Raw genomic sequence first — 25,239 nt, 5'->3', positions numbered from 1 at the left:
GAAGGAAAGGCTAAGAACTGTACACTAATGATTTTGGAGAAAAATATGCAAGCACCTCTTTCTTCAACAACAAACTGTCACGTGGCTCTCTTCAGGCCCTTTTGCCATTCCCACCAAAGCTTCATTCACTTATTCTGCAAACCTCATTGTCCTCAATAAAAGTTCAGAGAGGAAGCCAATGCAACAGCACATGTAGCATTGATCTTCCTCAAAGGGCCAAGCCAACTGCTGTTTCATGTACTATAGTTGGACATTTATGCCCTTGAGGTATCAGCCATATTACTTTGATTATAGACAATCAACGTACTGTAGAATGACAATGAGGAATGGCAGGCAGATGTTAGGGCAATATTGCAGCGGTAATATTATGGTCTTACACAATTTGGCATTAATTGTATGCACTCACAAGTGAGGTAACAAGAATTGCTTCAACAGAAAATGGAAACCTGGATGGAACACAAACTGAACCACTTTAACATTGTGTAGACATTTCTATTGCATATCATCTGTTTCAGATACTAGCAAACCTTAGAAGGTAAAACACTGATTATCTACAGCAGTTACAGCTTTAATTTTGAACATAATTTGAAGCAATCATTCCTATTATACACAAACTGGATTTAGCTCAAACAAAAGGTTTATTGAAACTTATACAAGAATACCCATGGCACAATAAGTTTTAAAAGCATTTAATGACATCGCACATTTTTAACGGAGAGGGTAAGAGTCTACAGGTGCAGTCCCATACAACTGAAAACCTGTTGTACTATGTGACTACAGGCCCAGTCTTTGCAAGGAATCATTCCTATTATGTGTCCTGATTGTGCAGTAAGATGAAATTTTCATTACAATAGTTACAGGGACAGAAATACACACTATGTATCAAATAGTAAGATAATGTAGCAAAACTATAACACGCAGTGCTTTAGCCAACGAGCAAATAACCATTTCAGGAACATTACTTTTCCGAAGAATGAATCCCCACTTCAACACCTAACACCAATAAGCCTGGAAAGGTTTTAATATACATCTAAAGTTTTATATTTGTACTAGAATTATTTGAAACATACAGTATAATGCAACTGAGCAACAAAAAAAATATTGTTAAAATTACAGCTTATTTAAAAGTGAATCAGTATACTAATTCATTCTTATATACCAACATTCTTTAATCACGCTTGCTGCACAAGACCCAGCAGTTTTTGTTAATATCTGCTGCCAGGCGAACTTGATTTTTTTAATTAAAATGCAAATTAATGCATGTTTGCCTTTTGTTATAGCAAAGATGATACAATATTTTTTAAATAAATGGGAATGGAAGTTTCTACTAGTCAAGACTCAGCATAGCAACTTTAGTAAATGGAATTGGACAAGTATTTTGGGTCTTTTTAAATACACATTCCATGTGCACAATTAAAAGTTTTGAAAAGCACTGCTGCCTTGCATTCCAGTAGCACATGGATGTAGACTAATTTACTTCCAAGACAGCCTCACAAAATTGAGGAGAGATTTAGATGCTTGGACCCTAAACTACATATAAATCATTAACAACTGGTCCTTTTGTTTTTAAATGAAAGCTGCCCAATATACCTCGCTTTCTAAAGATTAGCGACACTCTGATCTGATACTCTTGGTAAATTCAAAATAACTGGCTTGAGGACATTAGGCACAGAGGATAATGTATTGGTTCTAAATGCTCATGCTGGAGTTTTGTTGGAAGTATATGAAATGCAGGGCTATTGACTTGCTCTATTTCTTTTTGCCAAACAGACTGAACCTCTTCTCTTTGTCTTTTTCTTTGTCCTTCTCTCGTCTGCCAGGACTAGATTCACCAGTTAACACCACACTTGCTGGTAGGGTCTGGGCACGGCTAGCTGCCGGAGTACTCTGGGTACTTGCAGGTGCTTCGCTCTTGTCAGTGACAACAGCAGAAGTGATAGCTTGAATCCAGCTGTTCATCTCCTCCTGTTTAATATAAAAATAGTTGTGATTAAATTAAAATAATGCTTTCAGTGAATTTGATCTAATTATATTGTATTACACAAGAATGAACTATTGTTTAAATATCTTTCAGTTCATAAATTGCAGATAATACATACAAAAATCTTTGCTTGTATTGAAGTTAAGGAAGGAAGCAAAACTGGTTATTGGGATATAATAAAACTGACTTGAATATCAAAATACAAACAGCAATAACTAATTTTACTTATTACAGAGATAGAAACTTACATCATCTTTGGCTTGGAAGAGATATTCATTGCCATCACTCAACCTGTTTTTAACAGAAAGAATTTTAATGCATTTGTTGCAAATTAAAATCTAACAGCACATGTATGCACATACGTGAGCCTTTGTTTAGATCAGCGGTTCCCAACCTTTTTTATGCCATGGATGGATACTACTAAACAGGGGATCCATGGATCCCAGGTTGGGAACCCCTGCTTTAGGGGTACAAGGAAAAGGAATAACGATGCTCATAATTAACAGCTCTCCTAATAGACGTTGCTTTTCCCAAACACAAACAATGGCTGCTTGGGCAAGGTACTAAAGTGCCAACTGAAATTTGCACAACCAAATTACAGCAGCATCTCTGTAACATAAGGAAAAAATTTCAATACACTTTTACATTCTCTGATGATATACATTAAATAGAAACACAGAAGTTTTTAACAAGTGTACCATTGAAAACTGACACTGAGCCACAGAAAAGGTGACTGTCCAGATAAACAACATCTGGTCTAAGGTAGATTTAAAAAACTATTTCAGACAAAGCAGAGGTTTAAAAAAAGGGTGAAGGGAACAATTTTATATTAGAAATTCCTGATGTTGAAGACTAAGTAGCTGAACAAAATGCAGTAGCAATAGGGAGTATGCATCCAGAATGGGAGGAGCAATTAAATCTGGAGGGTTGGAAAAGGTGGCAGATATGGAACAGACTTTTATAAAGTGAATTGTAGATGAGTGTGTCCCTACAAAATCATTTACAGTCTTCCCAAACCAAAAGCCCTGGATGAACCAAGAGACCCACAATCTGCAAAGGGCCTGATCAGTGGCATTCAAGTCTGGTGATCAAGTAAAATATAACAGGTCCAGGAACATAGAGTCATAGAATACCACACCACAGAAACAGGTCCTTCGCCCAACGAGTTCATGCTGAACTATTTACCTGCCTAGTCCCATCAAACTTCACCTGGATCATAGCCCTCCATATCCCTCCCACGTACCTATCCAAATGTCTCTTAAATGTTGAAATCAAACTCACACTTCTGCTGGCAGCTCATCCCACACTCTAACCAAAATTCCCTCTCATGTTCCCCTTAAGCATTTCACTTTTCACCATTAACCTATAACCTCTAGTTCTAGTCTCTCCTGAGCTCAGTTAAAAAAGCCTGCTTGCATTTACCCTACCTATACCCCTAATAATTTTGAATACCCTTATCAAATCTCCCCTCATGCTTCCAAGCTCTGTGGAATAAAGTACTAACCTAATCAACCTTTCCCTATAACTCAGGTACTCAAGTCCTGGTAACATCCTTGTAAATCCTCTCTGCACACAATACTCCAAATTAGGCCTCACCAATGTCTTATACAACTTCACTATAACATCCCAAATCCTGTACTCAATGCTTCAATTTATGAAGGCCAATATGTCAAAAGCTTTCTTTACAACCCTATCTACCTGTGACAGCATTTTCAAGGAACTATGGATCTGTATTTGCAAATTCCTGTCCACTGCACTCCTCAGTGCCCCACCACTCATTGTACAAGTCCTACCCTGGTTTTTCCTTCCACTTGTCTGCGTTAAATTCTGACTGCCATTTTTCAGCCCATTTTCCCAGAAGGACCGGGTCCCATTGCAATCTTTGATGGCCTTCCTAGCTGTCCACTACACCCCCAATCTTGGCGTCATCCACAAATTTGCTCTTCATCTCATGTTCTCGCTATTTATTACTTTTTTTTCCCTCTTTTTCTATTTGCATAGCTTATCGTCTTTTCCCTATTGGTTGTTTGTTGATCTCGTTGGATGTGGTTTTTCACTGATGCTTTTGTGCTTCTTTGTATTTACTGTGAATACCCACAGGAAAATTGGACTCAGAGTAGTATATGTAATAAATTTACTTTGAACTTTTGAACTGCATCCCATATTGTGTGAAGACATAAACAATGTGATATTTATAAGCAAAAAAAGTGATCCAGGAAGAGATGACGAGATAGAGATGAGTGCCACTGGTGAACTGAACCCAAGTGAACAAAAAGAACAGAGGAAACAAAATGATGTAAATAAATGAGCAGTCTTGTCCTCCTTGTTAATTAAGTTCTTGAAAACCTCGCACTTGTTATCAAAGTGAGGTTGATAGATGACAGTGATAACGAGAAACTAGGAATCATCATTGTATTTCTGAATAATCCTGAAAATCAATATTTGCTTAAAAGTCAGGGTTAGATAAGCGGTCCCGAACCACTGGGCCGCGGACCAGTACCAGGCTGCAAAGCATGTGCTACTGGGCTGTGAGGAAACGATACCAGTCAGCTGCATCTTTCCTCATTCCCTGTCACGCACTGTTGAACTTGAACATAGGGTTGCCATCTGTCCCATATTTTCTGGGATATCCTGTATATTGGGCTAAATTGGTTTGTCCCATATTTCCCCCGCTAAGGTAGAGCGTTCCTATGAAACCTTTTGTGCCGAAATGGCGTGAAGCAAAGAAGCAATTACCATTAATTTATGTGAGAAAAATTTTTGAACATTCCCGGACCCAAAAAATAACTTAACAAATCATACCAAGCAACACATAAAACCGAAAATAAATAGCACTAACATATAGTAAAAGCACGAATGATAAGTACACAGCCTATATAAAGAAGAAATAATGTATGTACAGTGTAGCCAGGAAGATGAAGGCAAAACCGATTTATGGGGAGAAAAAAATCGGCACGTACGCGCATGCGCACGTCATGCACGCGCAAGGCTTCATGGTCATGGTAGTCTTTCCTTGGGATAAAGTGTCCCGTGATTGACTGCTACTTTTGTCCCTTATTTGGGAGTGAGAAAGTTGGCAACCCTAACTGTAAAAGACATGTTGAGGTGAGTTTAACCCTATTTGAACACCTCCCCCCCCCGCCCCAGTCTGCAAGAATATTGTCAATATTAAACCGCTCCGCGGTGCAAGAAAGGTTGGGGACCCCTAGGATAGATGATTGACAATTGAACTCATTGGTAAGACAGGTGAACTTTTGTTTCAAGGATTGAAAAATAAAGAAACTGGAATTGGAAGGGCCAAAGAGGATGTGAGGGTTGATAAAACAAATTGAAGATGAAAATTACTAAAGGCATAGACCAACTTATGGATGCCATCCATAACTTAATACGATAAGAAACTTGCACTGCTCATATACAGTTGAAGTCAGAAGTAAAAGCTGAAATAAATAATTGTCTCTACTATTATTCTGACATTTCACATTCTTAAAATAAAGTAGTAATCCTAGCTGACCTAAGACAGGAAATGTTTTCCAGGATTAAATGTCAGGAATTGTGAAAAACTGAGTTTAAATGTATTTGGTGAAGGTGTATGTAAACTTCTGACTTCAACTGTAACTATTTCATGTCATATTCTTTGACTATTTCATCAATAATTTAGATTAATCTTTCAGTTCTATTTCTAACATGTAAACTTTTCTCCCCCAGAAATTTTAAGTTCTCTGTGTGCTCCCCTTATAAAATGCAGTTTAAAAAAGCAGTGCTGCCCAATGAAAAATCTGAAGAGACAAGAGAGGAATAAATGATATTTCTTAAATGTCTAACCATTTAAAAATGGAATACATAATAACGAACTTACTTTAGTTTAAAAACATGCTTCTTCTTCTTGTAGTCAACAGCCACCTCACATAATGCTTCCTTTAGGCTGATTGGGACCTCACCATGATATGTGATCCCTGAACTAGCATTCTTTGCATCTTTATAAAATCCCATCTCGTGATTGTTTATAACACAATACACGTGATGCCACGATCTGAGGGGAGAAAGGGGAAAATTAGTCATCAATATATTTTTTAAATATTTAAAACAATGAGATATTGCAAAGTCTCATTGTTTTCCTTCCCTTTTCCTCATTGACTTCTTTCATTTTTTTTGCTGCTTCACAGGTGGAAATCAGCTTTGTCACATCTTCCCAATTATTTCCATGTGGTACTTAGAATGAGCGTGCAATCACAACAGCCAAATACATCCTGTTGCAAAATCCACACATGCACATGCCAGTATTAATGATTACACAGTAATCAAGGACAGAATTCATAGATGACTTTTCACTCCTTCAAGTGCACCATCTGAGTTGGTTGAAGTCAACTAGCTCAGAAAAGATTAAAAATTTAAAACTGTCTTGGACTGGTTTAGTAAAATGGACATGGCTATGCATTTACCTAATAGGCCATAAAGGGACATTGAGAGATCTATCTGTTAGGTATTATTGAACAGATCCTCCCCACAAAAGCCTTCTGATTTCTTTTATTGTCTATGTTCTGTTGAGAAGCACCTTTCAACACTCCATAAGCACATCCATTTTCATACATTCTAATTCTTTTCTTCCTCCAGCTTTATAAATAAAAGTTCATAACTGCATAATACGACATCATTGCTAAAATGATAGCTGTGTTATGTGGCAGTGCAGCATTTTTTTCAGTTCTGGAGACACCAATGAGTTCCTGTTCTCATAGACTATAGTGGAAAGATGTAAGCAGAAGGACGTGAACATTTAATGGCCTCAGCAGGAGCTTGGTGGGCTGAGCAGTATTGTCACAAGGTTCATTTTGCATACCTAAACCTTGGGTCATACCAAGAGTGGAAAAGACCTAACTAGAGACTGCTCAGTCTTCCAGCTGCTCATGCTGCAAGACAGAAAAATTCAAAGTTCAATGTTAAATGCAAAACAAACTTAATGCCCAAAATTCTATCTACTCTCAGAAATGCATACTTAAGATGTTACCTGCTTGATGCTTTCTTATTGTGTGCTTCCCATTCATGTTTGCGATGCAGGAAGCCTTCCATCTGTGCTGAGGGAGTTTCTTGTGATTTCACAGGTAAAGTAGCAGATTGAGACTGCAAAGGTGAGGTCTTGGTTTTACGATCTGAAGTCGGTGAAGCTGTAGGACTTGGCTCTTTGGAACTGGTTCTCTGTTCAGTGGTGCCATTCACCATCTCATTTGCTTCAACTGTATCAGATATCTGGATTCAATGGATAGTAAATTAATCAGTGTTTTATGAAGCCCAGAAATAGGCTGAAATTAAGGATATTGAAAAATGACCCTATATCAGTCTTCATACATCACTTGAGTGAGAATTGGAGGTGTTAGTATTTTCAGTGAACTGTGTCACAATGCAATGGAACATTAACTGCTTAAAAACTGCCACAAGTTGGTATCTGTCAGCCCAACCCCAAAGGTTTTGTGATCAAGTCCACAGTGCAGATTGGCACTGAAATATGAACAATATCCTAATTGAATCCTAATGTAGCTGATAGGTGAATTAACAATTTGGGAGAACTTTTAACAGGAACTTTACTATAAATCCCTGGAACTGTGATAAAAATATATTTGAGATAGAGTTAGAAAGGAACAAATGCAAGTGCACTGGTCACCATTACAAAATGGCTGGCACCAGCTCATCTAAATGTACATGGAGTGATTTGAAAAGGGTATCAAAAGGATAATGGTAGTTAGGTTCAGTTATTTCAGAAGGAATCTTAATAATTTCGAGGTTTAAGGATCAATTATGGTGGGAATAAAATGGGATTCATTCCTAATCTTGCCAAGTTTGCACAATAACTCTGGATTAACATTTTAGCTCCTGTGAAAATTACCAATCATATATTGGTATCTTATCAAGGAACTTGCGTAAGTCTGAGAAGTAGATATGACTGACAATTTACAGCAGCCTCCAAATGGGAAGTCAAGTGGTATTTGCATAACAATTCAGTGAGATCACCATTCAGTGAGATTAAGCACACAGCAACTTTAACAGTCACCTGGACAAGGTTAACTGTTATGAATACAGATTGAGAATAAACAAAGTCTATATTGTTTTGAAATAAAGCTATTAGTAAAAGATTGAAAATGCTCCCCTCCCTTTTTCTCTCTTGAAGTAAAATTATCTTAATCAAATAACATTTTTTTTTTGCTAATCTGAAGGAGATTTGGATTTGATGAAAGATTTATGGAAATGTCTGTCCTGAGATTGCTGACAGAATGCTGCTTTTTAATAACATTTAAGTAAAACTAAAACATTCCAAACTTTAAAAAAATGTTCTGATTTAAATTGGAAAGGAAAGCTGACAGGATTAAAAAACTGGAATCCATTCTCAATGGTAACAAGAATGAAATATCCTTAAGTAACTGTATATTCAGTCCTTCTTAAGTAGTTGAATACTGGTACTGATGGTGGTGCTGATGGGAACTAGAGAAAATTCTGGCAATGAAGCAAACCAGATATGCAAATAAAGATAAATCATGTAGTACTATCTAAACTTGATCAAATTCCATTCTACAGAACTCTCCCTCAAAACAAGTCATGTTCTAAACACAAGACTTTGCTTATGCTCATTTTTACTGTTTTGATTTAAGACATAATTTAGGCATGCAAAGATTTTAATCTTTATAGATCACATCATGCAGACCTACACCATCACCCAGGTATAGTTATTTTGCAGATTTTAAAGATAAAGGGAGCACAGCTTTCAAATACAATGAACATTTTAAGCAGAGTAACAGTCAAACTTTAACTATTATGGAATTAGAGCTATTAGAAAAAAGTCAAGAAAGTCACTCAAAGTCAACACAGTTATTTACCCCTAAAAAAGAGAGACCCAAGTCTTGCTTTGTTGTTCACGTTGCCTGCTGCTGTATGATCCTTACAACCTAGAGAACAGCAAGCTTCCAGTAGTTCTGCAGTTTCTATCTAGATTCGGTGGGAATCTTCAGAATCCAGAATCCGAATTATTTGAATTGTGATTCCATACAAATAGTCACAGAAATTCAAAGTACCCTTGGTTCTTGTATTTCAGTAACCTCCTCCATTCCACTAAATTATTTTTAAAGTATTTGACAGCAATCAACAATGCATGGATATGTAACAATTTATTACTGCTCAGAATCTACTATAATTATATAATTTTAATGTTCCATTACTTTTAATGAAAATATAATCATGTGTGAAGCTTTTAACAGATTTGAATATATGTTGTATTAAAATGTTCAAGGAAATATTTCAAACATTTTTTATACTAGAAATAGGTGGTAGGTATTAATTGTCAAATCAAGCATGTTCTCGTCCTTTGCTATAACTGATAGTCTTTATGCTATAATTGAATCATAAATGTATTGATTACGCTCTTAACTTTTGAAATCGTACTTGCCAACATTAGCGTGGAAGTTACTTTCTTTAAGACTGTGTTGTAATTCTGGTCACTGCTTTCACTGAGTCATGATTTATCTTGACTAATGCTTTTCTGTAAAATTTTGTACAATTAATGCACTTTCAAATGTTTGATTTCTGCCTCATCAATGCCAACAGATTTGTTTAATACAATCATCATTCTAATGTAAGAAAATGCTAGTTGATGGAAGAGATCAAAAGGAAGTTGGTAAAACGGTAGACGATGTTAATAAATTTACTGGGACAAACAAAAAAACCAGTAAAGCTTCAAATCTTGACTATTTCATTTATCCAACCAAGAAATAAAAGCAATACCTCAGGACTTCAGTTTCAGTACAAATAATAAATGACTCAGACAATGCTCTCTTGTAAATACATAAAACGAAGTTATCAAAGAAAACATCCAGTACAGGGTAAACTTTAATAATTATGTTTAAACACATGCTAAAGGCATGCAAAAATAACATTATGAAATGTAAAATTAACAGGGATTTGTTCATCTAGTGATAGTTACACAGAAACAAAACAAACAGTATATTTGTTCCATTTATGATTTTGCCATTACCAGTTGAAATCTTGTCATGTTCTATTAAATGACGGTGGGCAACCAAAGTGAAATAAATATGCAATAAAAGAGTCATGCATCAACACTTGAGTAATTATTATTCAGTGATAAACTGCATTTTATGGAAATACACAGAAAATAATCTAGTAACAGAAGATTTAACTGGGCCAAGCTCACATCCTAATCTAGAAAAAAGAGAATATTAGTAAACCACATGTGAATTTTATCCAACAAAATGCTGAAGGTCGTTTAGGATCTTATTATGTGAGCAATAATATTTTTTATGTTTGAGGATTCATTGATGTTTACACAAAAATGTTAAAAGCACTTCTCTTTAGCTGATACCCTCTATTGAGTTTAGATATTAATATGGGTAAAGTTATTTGTTCCTAAAATTTCTAGTATACAAACAATTTATTTAATAAACTTGTCAACACCGTGGTATGTTGTTATTATATAGCTGGTTTGCAGAATATGCCACAATAGTAGAGGGGGAAAAGCAAAATATTAAAACTGTATAAATAATCACAAGATGATACAAGAAGTTTAAACGCAAACAACAGGAATTCTGCAGATGCTGGAAATTCAAGCAACACACATCAAAGTTGCTGGTGAACGCAGCAGGCCAAGCAGCATCTATAGGAAGAGGTGCAGTCGATGTTTCAGGCCGAGACCCTTCGTCAGGACTAACTGAAGGAAGAGTGAGTAAGGGATTTGAAAGTTGGAGGGGGAGGGGGAGATCCAAAATGATAGGAGAAGACAGGAGGGGGAGGGATAGAGCCAAGAGCTGGACAGGTGATAGGCAAAAGGGGATACGAGAGGATCAAGGGACAGGAGGTCCGGGAAGAAAGACGGTGGGGGGGGACCCAGAGGATGGGCAAGAGGTTTATTCAGAGGGACAGAGGGAGAAAAAGGAGAGTGAGAGAAAGAATGTGTGCATAAAAATAAGTAACAGATGGGGTACGAGGGGGAGGTGGAGCCTTAGCGGAAGTTAGAGAAGTCGATGTTCATGCCATCAGGTTGGAGGCTACCCAGACGGAATATAAGGTGTTGTTCCTCCAACCTGAGTGTGGCTTCATCTTTACAGTAGAGGAGGCTGTGGATAGACATGTCAGAATGGGAATGGGATGTGGAATTAAAATGTGTGGCCACTGGGAGATCTTGCTTTCTCTGGCGGACAGAGCGTAGATGTTCAGTAAAGTGGTCTCCCAGTCTGCGTCGGGTCTCGCCAATATATAAAAGGCCACATCGGGAGCACCGGACATCTGCTCTCACTCCATCCTCCCGCCACCCTACTTGGAATAGGGTTCCCCTGGTCCTCACCTACCACCCCACCAGCCTCCGGGTCCAACATATTATTCTCCGTAACTTCCGCCACCTCCAACGGGATCCCACCACTAAGCACATCTTTCCCTCCCCCCCCCCTGCATTCCGCAGGGATCGCTCCCTACACAACTCCCTTGTCCATTCGTCCCCCCCATCCCTCCCCACGGATCTCCCTCCTGGCACTTATCCGTGTAAGCGGAACAAGTGCTACACATGCCCCTACACTTCCTCCCTGACCACCATTCAGGGCCCCAAACAGTCCTTCCAGGTGAGGCATCACTTCACCTGTGAGTCGACTGGGGTGATATACTGCGTCCGGTGCTCCCGATGTGGCCTTTTATATATTGGCGAGACCCGACGCAGACTGGGAGACCGCTTTACTGAACATCTACGCTCTGTCCGCCAGAGAAAGCAAGATCTCCCAGTGGCCACACATTTTAATTTCACATCCCATTCCCATTCTGACATGTCTATCCACGGCCTCCTCTACTGTAAAGATGAAGCCACACTCAGGTTGGAGGAACAACACCTTATATTCCGTCTGGGTAGCCTCCAACCTGATGGCATGAACATCGACTTCTCTAACTTCCGCTAAGGCCCCACCTCCCCCTTGTACCCCATCTGTTACTTATTTTTATGCACACATTCTTTCTCTCACTCTCCTTTTTCTCCCTCTGTCCCTCTGAATAAACCTCTTGCCCATCCTCTGGGTCCCCCCCCCCCGTCTTTCTTCCCGGACCTCCTGTCCCATGATCCTCTCGTATCCCCTTTTGCCTATCACCTGTCCAGCTCTTGGGTCTATCCCTCCCCCTCCTGTCTTCTCCTATCATTTTGGATCTCCCCCTCCAACTTTCAAATCCCTTACTCACCCTTCCTTCAGTTAGTCCTGACGAAGGGTCTCGGCCTGAAACGTCGACTGCACCTCTTCCTACAGATGCTGCTTGGCCTGCTGCGTTCACCAGCAACTTTGATGATACAAGAAGTGCCCAGAACTACTGAACACTACTGCACTTGTTTAGAGTTTACAGGAAAGTATGAAGTCTATAATTTACTTTCACTGCACAGTAACTTGTTGATTATCTTTTACCAAGCCTGTTAATGTTGAATATTTGAAATTAAAATGGGAAATGCTGTTAATACTTAGAAGGCTAGGCAGCATCTACAGAAAAGGAAACAGTTCAAAAAATTTTCAGACTGAAGAATCTCCATCAGACCCTTCTGACCTCAAATATTAATTCTGTTTCTCTTTACACACAAGCCACCTAACCTATTGAGCATTTCCAGCATTTTGAGTTCTTAATAACAAAGTAATTAATTTACAAAGCAAATGAATGGAAAATCCCAGGTGATCAGTAGTTTTTGAGATATTCAAAGCACTCTGTCTAACACCAACAATCATTCCACAGTCAAGGTCACATAGATCACATTTCCTCTCCATTCAGATGTTTGGTCCAATTAACAACTGAACCTCTTGAACCTGTTTGCACCAAGTTGCTGCTTCACGATTGGCTGATTAACATTTGCCAAATCTCCGCAGAATTTACAAAGAATGGTGCAAAAAACAAAAACACAACATCTCGTGAGCAGCAGTTTTGTGGGAGAAAATGCCTTGTTAATGAGAGGTCAGAAGAGAATGGCCAGACTGGTTCAAGCTGACAGGAAGATGACAGTAATTCCAGTAAACATGCGTTACAATGGTAGTGTGCAGAAGAACATCTCTGAATGCACAACACATCGAACTTTGTAGTGGATGGACTACAACAGCAGAAGATCATAAGGATACACTGCGTGGCCACTTTATTTGACACAGGAGGAATCTAATACAGTGGCCACTGAGTGTATGCTGACATCTTGGAGATGCTGCCACAATTGAAAATATTTTTGCATTTGCTCCATCATCACCTCTTTAGCACTTCATATGTTTCAGTAAGATCACTCCTATTTATTTACACATCCACTCCAAATCTTAAAGCAAACCTACTCCTACCCGCAACACAGCCCGACCCTGTCCTTCCCTCAGCTCACTTGATGCTGAAAATTTCAGCAAAGCACGTTATTGGTAGGTTTGATTACTTAAGCACTCTCCAGGCCGATCTCTTATCTTCTTTCTTAGATAAACCTATGTTCATTCAAAACTCTGTGACCTTGCTCCAGGGGTGATTCGTCCATTAATTATGCTCACTGACTAATATTGACTCAATGGATATTGATCTTCAAATATATGCATACCCACCAATATATACTGTTTACTCTGTAAGCTTCACACAAATAAGACATTTCACTAGATTCTGGAAATACACTAGTCCAATCTAACCTAATCACTAATATCACATTTATATTTTTCAACTCCTTACAATACCTCACTTCTCTCCCACTTGGCATGATCAGCTCTGCACTCCATACAACACGTCCCCCCTCCCACATTCACTCAAAATAGCCATCTCTGCAAAATCCCGTTAGCTCTACCAGCCCTTTAAATTCTTTTCTCCTTCAACTCTGGCTTTGGGTAAAAGTGATATCAATTGCTCTACATCCGAAGGTGTAGGGGAGAAGGAAGAAAAAGAATACAAAGTTGTTTGCACCATCAGGGATAAACAGAGAGTAAGAGGTGGAGAGTTTCTTAAATGCATCTATTTTAATGCTAGGAGCACTGTAAGAAAGGTGGATGAGCTTCGAGCATGGATTGATACCTGGAAATATGATGTTGTAGCTATTACTGAAACATGGTTGCAGGAGGGATGTGATTAGCAACTAAATATTCCTGGATTTCGTTGCTTCAGGTGTGATAGAATCGGAGGCGCAAGATGGGGGAGGTGTTGCATTGCTTGTCAGAGAAAATATTACAGCGGTGCTTTGGCAGGATAGATTAGAGGACTCGTCTAGGGAGGCTATTTGGGTGGAATTGAGGAATGGGAAAGGTGTAGTAATGCTTATAGGGGTGTATTATAGACCACCTAATGGGGAGCAAGAATTGGAGCAGCAAAATTGTAAGGAGATAACAGATATTTGTAGTAAGCACAAGGTTGTGATTGTGGGAGACTTTAATTTTCCACACACAGACTGGGAAGCCCATTCTGTAAAAGGACTGGATGGTTTGGAGTTTGTAAAATGTGTGCAAGATAGTTTTTTGCAGCAATACATAGAGGTACCAACTAGAGAAGGGGCAGTGTTGGATTTCCTGTTAGAGAATGAGATAGGTCAGGTGACGGAGGTACGTGTTGGGGAGCATTTCAGGTTCAGTGATCACAATGCCATTAGTTTCAATATAATTATGGAGAAGGATAGGTCTGGACCCAGGATTGAGATTTTTGATTGGAGAAAAGCTAACTTTGAGGAGATATGGAAGGATTTAGAAGGAGTGGATTGGGACAATTTGTTTTATGGGAAGGATGGAATAGAGAAATGGAGGTCATTTAAAGGTGAAATTTTGAGGGTACAGAATCTTTATCTTCCTGTTAGGTTGAAAGGAAAGGTTAAAAGTTTGAGAGAGCCATGGTTTTCAAGGGATATTGGAAACTTGGTTCGGAAAAAGAGAGAGATCTACAATAAATATAGGCAGCTTGGAGTAAATGAGGTGCTCAAGGAATATAAAGAATGTAAAAGGAATCTTAAGAAAGAAATCAGAAAAACTAAAAAGATATAATCTTGCTTTAGCAAGTAAGGTGAAAATAAATCCAAAGGGTTTCTGCAGTTATATTAATAGCAAAAGGATAGTGAGGGATAAAATTGGTCCCTTAGAGAATCAGAGTGGACGGCTATGTGCGGAGCCAAAAGAGATGGGGGAGATTTTGAACAATTTCTATTCTTTGGTATTCACTAAGGAGAAAGATAATGAATTATGTAAGGTAAGGGGAACAAGTAGGGTAGTTACGGAAACTATGACAGTTAAAGAAGAGAAGTACTGGTGCTTTTAAGGAATATGAAAGTGGATAAGTCTCCGGGTTCTGACAGGATATTCCGTAGGACCTAGAGGGAAGTTAGTGTGGAAATAGCAGGGGCTCTGACAGAAATATTTCAAATGTCATTAGAAACGGGGATGGTGCCAGAGGATTGGCATATTGCTCATGTTGTTCCATTGTTTAAAAAGGGTTCTAAGAGTAAACCTAGCAATTATTGGCCTGTGAGTTTGACATCAGTGGTGGGTAAATTGATGGAAAGTATTCTTAGAGATGGTATATATAAAATTATCTGGATAGACAGGGTCTGATTAGGAACAGTCAACATGGCTTTGGGCGTGGAAGGTCATGTTTGACAAATCTTATTGAATTTTTTGAAGAGGTTACCAGGAAAGTTGATGACGGTAAAGCAGTGGATGTTGTCTATATGGACTTCAGTAAGGCCTTTGACAAGGTTTCACACGGGAGGTTGGTAAGGAAGGTTCAATTGTTAGGTATTAATATTGAAGTAGTAAAATGGATTCAGCAGTGGCTGGATGGGAGACGCCAGAAAGTAGTGGTGGATAACTGTGTGTCAGATTGGAGGCTGGTGTTTAGTGGTGTGCCTCAGGGATCTGTACTGGGTCCAATGTTGTTTGTCATATATATTAATGATCTGGATGATGGGGTAGTAAATTGGATTAGTAAGTATGCAGATGATACTAAGAGAGGTGGCGTTGTGGATAATGAAGTAGGTTTTCAAAGCTTGCGGAGAGATTTAGGCCAGTTAGAAGAGTGGGCTGAAAGATGGCAGATGGAGTTTAATGCTGATAAATGTGAGGTGCTACATTTTGGTAGGACTAATCAAAATAGGACATACATGGTAAACGGTAGGGCATAGAAGAATGCAGTAGAACAGAGGGATCTAGGAATAATGGTGCATAGTTCCCTGAAGGTGGAATCTCATGTGGATAGGGTGGTGAAGAAAGCTTTTGGTATGCTGGCCTTTATAAATCAGAGCATTGAGTATAGAGTTGGGATGTAATGTTGAAATTGTACAAGGCATTGGTAAGGCCAAATTTGGAGTATCGTGTACAGTTTTGGTCACCAAATTATAGGAAAGATGTCAACAAAATAGTGAGAGTACAAAGAAGATTTACTAGAATGTTACCTGGGTTTCATCTCCTAAATTACAGAGAAAGGTTGAACAAGTTGGGTCTTTATTCTTTGGAGCGTAGAAGGTTAAGGGGGGACTTGATAGAGGTATTTAAAATTATGAGGGGGATAGATAGAGTTGACATGGATAGGCTTTTTCCATTGAGAGTGGGGAAGATTCAAACAAGAGGACATGAGTTGAGAATTAAAGGGCAAAAGTTTAGGGGTAACATGAAGGGGAACTTCTTTACTCAGAGAGTGGTAGCTGTGTGGAATGAGCTTCCAGCAGAAGTGGTTGAGGCAGGTTCGATGTTGTCATTTAAAGTTAAATTGGACAGCTATATGGACAGGAAAGGAATGGAGGGTAATGGGCTAAGTGCAGGTCAGTGGGACTAGGTGAGTGTAAGAGTTCGGCACGGACTAGAAAGGCTGAGGTGGCCTGTTTCCGTGCTGTAATTGTTATATGTTATATGGTTATAACTACTGCAGCCTTACTTTCCAAGCCCTAGACCATATCCTTTGGAATTCACTTCTTAAAACTCAGTGTCTCTCCTACTTTAAAGTAGATTAGAAGAATGAGACTGAATCTCATTGAATCCTGATGGAATTAGAAAGACTAGGAGCAGGAGTGATATGTCCAAAGTAGGCAAGTCCAAAACCAGGTCACAGTTTAAGGGTTTTTTTTTCCTTAAACAAGAAGTGGTGCATCTATCGAATTCTCAACTAAGAGATATGGGATGACAAGGGGAAAAGAGTAAGGTATTTGATTGATCAACCATAATAATTTTGAACAGCGGGTCATTGTTTGACTTATTGGAGATATTTTCTGCTTGCAAGGCGTTGTTCCATTGCTCTACTTATTTTTCAGTGTTCGAAAGTGGTAGTTGCAGACACATACTTTCTCCTGATTTCAGCATCAGAAGCAAAATGTATTCTTTTTAAATTCTTTCCCTATTCAAAATAAATAAGAACTAAACTGAAGAGAGTGGAATAATCCTATGCAAGTATACAATAATTCACTAAACTATTAATCCAGTTTCTCTATTTGGGGACAGAAATCCATTAAATATTGAAGCCCATAATTTATAGTTTGAGCTTTACAGATTCATGAGAAATCTTGTGAATGGTACCAAGATGTACAAGATTATGCATTATTCTTTTCAATAATGTTTGTCATAAATTATTTCCAGAACCTCTCCTGCAGGTGTACATTTCATCCAATTGTTTTAAATAAAACTTCATAATACATTTATTGTAACCATAGAACTCTATGGGTAAATATGCATTTAAATATTTAAATATTGCTTATGGAATTGACAGGGTACAGAGAAAACTGTTGGGGTGAATCGTTCTTTTTTTAGACTTGAGGAAGGTAGATGGTAGTGGTCCTTTGAAGTTGGAACGGAGACTATTGTTGAAAAAAAGAAATGATTTTGGTTCGGAGACACAAGAGCAATTTCAAGACTTTTGGATTAAGCAGAATATGAAACTAAAGTGAACAGCTGAAGAGGGTGACGGGCCTTGGCTCGAAATGTTCTCCAGCATCCTTTGTGCTTGTAGCTGAAGAAGATTTTGGCTGATGTTAGGATGAGATCATCTAATGGAATAGACAGATATTTTGCAGTTGCAAAGTGACATATGTTGATGTAAAGAATGAGATGAGCTGATATGAAATAAAGTGTACAAATCTTAAGGAGGAGCAGGATATATGAACACATTTTTTTAAAGTGGCAAGACAGGTTGAGAAACTGTAATAAAAGTATTTAGGTTTAAGGACCTATGTACAAAAGAGGAAATTATGATAAACTGGATCTTAGTTTAGCCAAACTACAGTATTTTTGACACTGTACTTTAGGAAAGTCTTAGCAATGGTGCAGAAAAGAAAACCACTAGAATCATTCAAAGGATGATGGACAAGGGGAAAGCTTAGAGGAAGAGATGGTTTTAAAAAGATATATTAGATGAGTTCAAAATAATGAGGAACTTAGACAGACATTTTCTACTGATTTAAATGACGTAACTCTTTACACCCAGATTTAAGATTACAGGCAAAAGAAGCAATGGAAAAAGCTACACAGAACCTGAAAGAAACTGAACCTTAAAGGAGTTGCACAGGAATGGTGAAGCGTAGGATTAGCTGCACTGCCCTTGAAGAGAACCTGCAGAGTCCCGAGAGCCTGAATAGCCTCCTTCTGTGCTGTTACTACTCTGTAAAATTTTTTGAGCTTGCAGTTCAGTTAAAACAATATGTCAGGGAGATCAGGAGGCCCAGACTATTTTGTGAACCACAGCAATGTTGCATGCCAATGAGAATCAGTACTTTACCTTACTATAGCTCAACAACAAAAAGCTTTTGTCAACTACAATCTTGGGATATCTAAACAGGACATGCAGCTATCAGCAGTCAAGGATACCTTACACTTTAAAAATATACCAACATGGTGACAAGGAGTATGTAAGTCATAGGGAAGGTGGTAAAAAGATGAACGTACAATACCGGGAATTGGCTACAACCTGCAGGAACGTTCTTCTACCTTCCCAAACCTGCAACTGAGGACAAGGATTTTAAGAAAACCAAATGTCATCTTGCACTTTCAACACAGGCACTGCATGGGCAGCTTTCTCTTGACAGAAGTTTCAGGGCAATGAGGGTAAGCACACTAAATTAGGAGAAAATGTAATACCTATGACACAAACAGCACCTCTGCTGGAAGCAGAAATGGCAGGAATCCATGGCTATTAATTTATACAAATGCACTAAAATGAAGATTTTTTTTTGTGGGAAGACACAGATTCCACACTATAAATGATGCCAACATGATGCTGTATCAGGAGCTCAGGTCCTTAAGGAGAGCTACAGAATTTATTGACGTGGAATGAATAGATGCTTTTTTGTTGTGGAAGTGGAAGCGGCAGAGAATGTCAAAGAAACAAACGAAGCAAGATGACTTACTTGGACAGTCCAAAGCATGCGTATACTTTCCAAGCTCATTGCTCTTGAAAACTCAAGATGTCCCATGTCAAGACAGGAACGTTAATGAATAATGAGAGATTTTAAATTTAAATTTCAGACAGGTAAAGAGTATAGGGTAAATAGTAGGTAACTGTGTGGTTACTCTGTGAACCAATCAGGACTATAACTTGGGCAAATTCTTAGAACACTGTGGGGTTATTTGACTGCCATTTACAAGATAAGGTAATCCAGGCCAATTTATTACAAATAAGAATCTCACTTGCATCATCAATGGAACCATCAACAAGTATTGACAAGAAGCAAATAATATGACCTTCCAACTGTGAATGCCACAAAGCAAAGGAACCTTGTTATTCTGGTTAATTTTCTGCAGAGACTCCACATGCAGAATATCTCACATAAAAAGGAACAGATTTTTATTTAGAAGCACATTCTGTTTGGTTTTCAAGATACATGAACAAGGATTACAGCCACTGAAAGTCAACATCAAGTCTGTCGTGAAGAGAAAGACTTTTGGAAGTGCTTCAGAATTGTGGTTTTCTTTCAAAGTAGTACTGTTTCTGCTCAATTTTGCTGTCCTTCCAATACTAAAAGCTAAAACATTCAAGACTAGGAAAACACTTTATATAGTTGGGCAACAAGTGAACATTGGAATTATTCAGAATTATAGTCTTTTTTTGATCGGTGATTTTAGCTTTCAATGAATCACCAAGGTGCATGATTTGAGACAAAGAATGAACGTCCCCGCTATCACAGAAGAGTGATATCCTTACACAGACCACAAACTAGAAGAATGAACAGCTGGCTGCACCATTTGTCAGTAGCAAATGCCTATATTCCAATTCCAATCCTGGAAATTACCATCTAAATTATTTCAGCATATTATCACTGATTATTGCCAAAATGGGGGCGGGGGATATTTTAGCCTCAATAGGTTAGAAATTAAGCAGTGGGAAGCTGCAAGAACTCAGAAAACAAATGACAAGTTCTGATATACGGTACATCTGTCACCCAGACCATACCAGAACACTCAGTGTCTGATAACAGACCTGGTTACATTCAACAAAGTAGACAATTTCTTAAGTCTAATGACACTCAGCATATTCTCATCTCACCTTACTGGTTGGAATCAATCACAACAGCTAAAAGAACAGCAATAATACTTAGAGAATTAATAACAATCTACATATTTGCTAAGTCCATTAGCTCCATGTTGAATTGCACGTTGACAAGCTGTTTGATTGAACACTGAACAAACTTGTGTTTTACCACAGACTCACACTAATAGGACACTTGATATACAAGACACTTTGGCTGCCTAAATTAGAAGCAATAGTTGAAACCAAGTGGTCAAGACAAATATATACTGCAGTGTCCCCAGGATCAAACTGAAAGAGTGGTGAGAGTAGTTAAGGAAGTGTTACAATACTTAGTAATTTGAAGGGATTAAATTTTAAAGGCCCCAACCAAGAGCTCAATAGAAAAGTTAGACTATTTGGTGACAATGAAGTCAGAAGACTGTTCAGGCAACCTCACAAACAGCAATGCAGGGAGTTGTTAGAATTTGTGGTACCAGAGGTTACATACTAAACTTCAAGCATGTTGGACAGGAAGTGCACACAGATGATATAAAAGTTGCCATGGCATACCAGATATAAAGATTGAATGTCACATGTATAGACATATATCAATTACAAGGATGAGGTTAAGGCAGAATAACAGTGAGCTGAGTCAGGAAGATACATCACCTGAGCAAAAGGAGGTCCCTGAAACTAGAGTATTTTTAAGATTTCAAAGAGTGGTGCAGTCAAAATAGTAGCTTCGATTGCAAGTCCAATCCTCAAATTTAACTTGAAAATTTAAGTCATTTAGGTATATTTATTTTTTCTTTTTAACAAGTGAAATCAATGTATGCATGCCTCTTTAAGAATACGACTGAAATAATATGAGATCACTGCTACAATATCTTTGACTAGTCTCATATTTTTGAATGAACTATAATGAATATTTCAGCTATAATGAATATAAACTTTTCTAGCCTTGTTAACCAAACCTAAGTTATAAATCATAAAAGCAACACACATAAAAGTTGCTGGTGAACGCAGCAGGCCAGGCAGCATCTCTAGGAAGAGGTACAGTCGACGTTTCGAGCCGAGGCCTTTCATCAGTACTGATTGCAGTGAATCCTGACGAAGGTTCTCGGCCCGAAACGTCAACTGCACCTCTTCCTAGAGATGCTGCCTGGTCTGCTGCGTTCACCAGCAACTTTGATGTGTGTTGCTTGAAATTCCAGCATCTGCAGATTTCCTCGTGTTTGCGTTTTTAAAACAACAAAAATCTTGTTTACCCATAGACCATGAATCATTTACTTTATAATGCACCCCAATGCAGTTATTTAATCTTTGGAACAAAAATCATGGCTAATTCCTTTCTACAACTATTGTAACCAAATGATACTGAAGATTTAAAAAAATCCTTTCCCACACCTTTATTGTTCAAGTTTGGATTGCTGCCCATTTTTAACAAAAGTGAATCATGAATTATTAAAACTTAATCCTTATAATTGTAACACGGAATCTGCAAACAGCAGTGATGAATTTTCTGACAGGCTAACAACAGGACATGTTGACTTGAAAACTTTCATTTTCATATTAACATGTTAGGTTTCTGTTTTTTTTCCTGCAAGTTGTCAAAGTAAGCTGCTGATCATTAAACAGAAAATAAGATTATAAATATATATCGGTGAAAAAGCTTCAACTAAATATTGGATTAAAGACAACGACTTAGATTAACAAAGCAGGTGGGAAAAAGTAGCAGTTAAATGGGAATGAATGCATGTTAGTAAAACAGGTACATTTATTTTCATCCTGACTGGGTTGGATGTCATAATCCAGATCGGGCCCTTTCATTACCGGCTCGTCTGTTCTGAAAGTTTTTGTAGGTTTGGTAGTTTTGAGAGCGGTAACTAACCCGTGGAGACTCCTGGTCTGATGGTAAGCCATTGTGAGAGATGTGTTCTCCTTCTCTGGTCCCGTCCCTGGGAAAAAAAAGGTGACAAATTAAATATTACAGAAAAACAGACGTGTGTCTACTAAATTGATTATTCTTCTTTCAACCTCTTCATACTAAGACGTGGAAACCTGAGCAGCAGCTCACTGCGTATCAAATTTCTATCTGTTATTAAATGTTAATACTTCGTTGAAAAAGTCAGTTTTATAAGAGATTAAAAAAGTATATCTTGTTCAATTTGCTATGCTTTATAAACTATTTTCAATGTACTAAAAAGCAATCTTAGGTTGTTTCATAAATAGTTGGAAATAAAATAAAGGCCAAGGCATTATGATGGCTGGACAATATTTTGATCTCACTCTTGCTGCTGAATTTATATCCTCATGACCTCACCCTACCTGTTAATCCCACCATTGATATTCCCAATGACCAGTCCTCCCCCAACAGTAATTGTTTGTATTTATACAGTGCAAAGCCTCAATACCTAAATGTGATCACTCCCTCATTTCTCTCTGACAATGACCTTTAACAGCAGGCAATCCATGACACAGGGCAGCCACCTGTTCCTCAACTTGTCGGGTTGCTGTATGACAACGTTTCAGTCCATCACTGGCCGACTTTGTTCCCTCCCCACAATATCAAGGCTAAGGTTTCATGCAGTATCAGCCTGGATATGAATCTGAGCTTAAATGGCGTGACATTCAGAGAACATTTATTAAAATACACTCTTATAAGGAAAATGTGACGGAGCCTTGACAAGCAGACCCTACTTCCATGCTTTCTGAATAATAAAACAAAACCATTTTCATGACTGACTTGTCTGATTTTGTACAAGTATTAAATGTATTAATCTATGTAGCATTATCATCATGTTATCATCTCTGAAAGTTCTTTACATAGTTTATTTCTCCAGCTTCAATGAAAAATCAAGTTTTAATACTAAAAAGAATGTGAAATTATTTTTTAAAAAAACTGGCCAAAGAGCTGATATTCTCAATCAATTTTACAGAGTTTTTGTACCAAAATCTTTTTTGAAGACTTACCACTGCTGTGGTGATTCAGATTCATCGGATGCCTGTGGAGTTGGTTGTGGTGACGGTTGCCTCTTCCTCTCTTCTTCTTCCTGCTTTCTACGTACTTCAAGCAATTCCAGCTGTACAGATAAAAAAGGTTCAATTTGTAAAACCTCCCTATCTGAAAAGAGTTTTATCTATGAAGTCTATTTTCTGTTATTCCTTCAACATCTTCTGATATAGAATATTTAAGCTAGATGAATTAAGAAAACTCAGATAAAACAAAATTTAATGACAAATTTTCTAAAATTTAACTGACATCAGAAATCTTCCTCAAGGTAGTGTTGAATTTAATGACAATTGCTTTCAGAATAATAAAACAAAACTCGTTTCATGACTGACTTACTTGATTTTGTATATATTAAATACATTAATCTACATACCATTGTTATCATGTTCTCTCTAAAAAAATGCCTCATTTGCATCGTGGTTAACACAATGCTTTACTGTACCAGCAACGCAGGTTCAATTCCCACCACTGTGCGCAAGGGGTTTGCATGTTCTCCCTATGACTGCGTGGGTTTCCTCCGGGTGCTGTGCTCCAGTTTTCTCCCACAGACCAAAGACATACTGGTTGATAAGTTAATTGGTCATTATAAGTTGTCTCGCGATTAGGATAGTGTTAAATCAGGGATTGCTGGGCTGCGGCTTGAAGGGCTGTTTCTCAATCAATCAATAAGCAAATAAACAAACATTCCCTTTTGGGATTCAGCACTTTACATGCAGAAATAAGAGATTCAGTCTATGACAGCAATACTAAATGGCAACAATAAGCTGAATGAGGAACACAGATCATTTCTATTTAACACATTAAAATTTCAGTTATTAATTTTATTGTGGTAGCTATCAAAATTAAGTTTATTATCACCAGCATGTGACCCATTTGAAGTCTTAAGTACTATTGCTCCAATCGAGAAAAATATACTGTTGATCCAAGGCAAATTTACAAATTGCTCCAATTAGTAATAAAATTGAGGCATTAATACAAATATATTTTTGATGCAGTATTATTAGAACATTTTGTTTCAATATACTATACTTACTGTCGTCAGTCTCTCCAATGCTGAAAATCGTTCATCCCATGTAGCTGCTGATTTCTCAAATGCCTCATGCCTCTTAATCAGTTTCTCCACCTCATCCACACTCTGACCCAATTCTCGACTAGACAAGTATGGCTCTTGGCCTAGTAGCCAGGCTTCTGCCACACCTGCATCTCTGGCAAATTGATGTACTTCCAAAACTAAATGAAGCAAGGATAAAAAGACCACTAATTCAAGAGAAAATGCAGTGATAAAGCAATAAAATTAATGAATTTTTACTTAACAGCAATGAAATACACTAGGAAAATGGAGTAAGAATTAAAACATCCATGAATTAGTTGTAAAATAGAGCAGTATTTCTGAATAAAAACATTCCTAGAACTTGTAACGGGAAAATATATGGATATTACATGACAGGCAATATTATTTGTTAAAGTATCCACCACATGATGGACTTACCTAATCTAAGCCACTCCCATCTGTCTTCCCACTTGTCTATCATCTCTTTCCTCTTATCTGTTAGCTGCAACAATTTTTCCTTAATCTGTTCATGAACAGGGAAATAGAAAAATCACTTATTACTGTTGACCTCTCACTCATTTATATCAAGATTAATATCAAAGGAATTCCTTAGAAATTGAGCCAAAAATCTTGGAAGATATCAAACTGAGAAGTTTAGCCTTCATTAAATATACACTGAAATCTTTGCAAGAATATTCTTAAATTAAAACTATAATTTTCTTTGATTTTCTGGTAGATTGCTATATTGCATCATTGGAGAGCATTTCAAACACA

At 37.9% G+C, this 25,239-nt stretch overlaps 1 protein-coding gene across 3 annotated transcripts in view; it reads right to left on the bottom strand.

Moving 5' to 3' along the window:
• Window positions 1-567: 567 nt before the first annotated feature.
• The window catches only part of sptbn1 (spectrin, beta, non-erythrocytic 1), a 308,382-nt gene continuing 283,710 nt past the window's right edge, over window positions 568-25,239 (bottom strand). For all 3 annotated transcript variants that reach the window (XM_063055879.1, XM_063055881.1, XM_063055882.1), the window contains 8 exons: window positions 24,904-24,988; window positions 24,448-24,644; window positions 23,375-23,484; window positions 22,293-22,359; window positions 6,984-7,222; window positions 5,838-6,011; window positions 2,230-2,272; window positions 568-1,965 (listed from right to left, as the gene is read on the bottom strand). In XM_063055879.1, the coding sequence (XP_062911949.1) occupies window positions 1,750-1,965; window positions 2,230-2,272; window positions 5,838-6,011; window positions 6,984-7,222; window positions 22,293-22,359; window positions 23,375-23,484; window positions 24,448-24,644; window positions 24,904-24,988 (1,131 nt within the window). In that variant the 3' untranslated portion in view covers window positions 568-1,749. The remainder of the gene's footprint in view (window positions 1,966-2,229; window positions 2,273-5,837; window positions 6,012-6,983; window positions 7,223-22,292; window positions 22,360-23,374; window positions 23,485-24,447; window positions 24,645-24,903; window positions 24,989-25,239) is intronic.

Source organism: Mobula hypostoma, chromosome 8 (genome assembly GCF_963921235.1).
Source record: "Mobula hypostoma chromosome 8, sMobHyp1.1, whole genome shotgun sequence".
Lineage (NCBI taxonomy): Eukaryota > Metazoa > Chordata > Chondrichthyes > Myliobatiformes > Myliobatidae > Mobula > Mobula hypostoma.
This window is presented reverse-complemented; position numbering and strand designations above follow the sequence as displayed.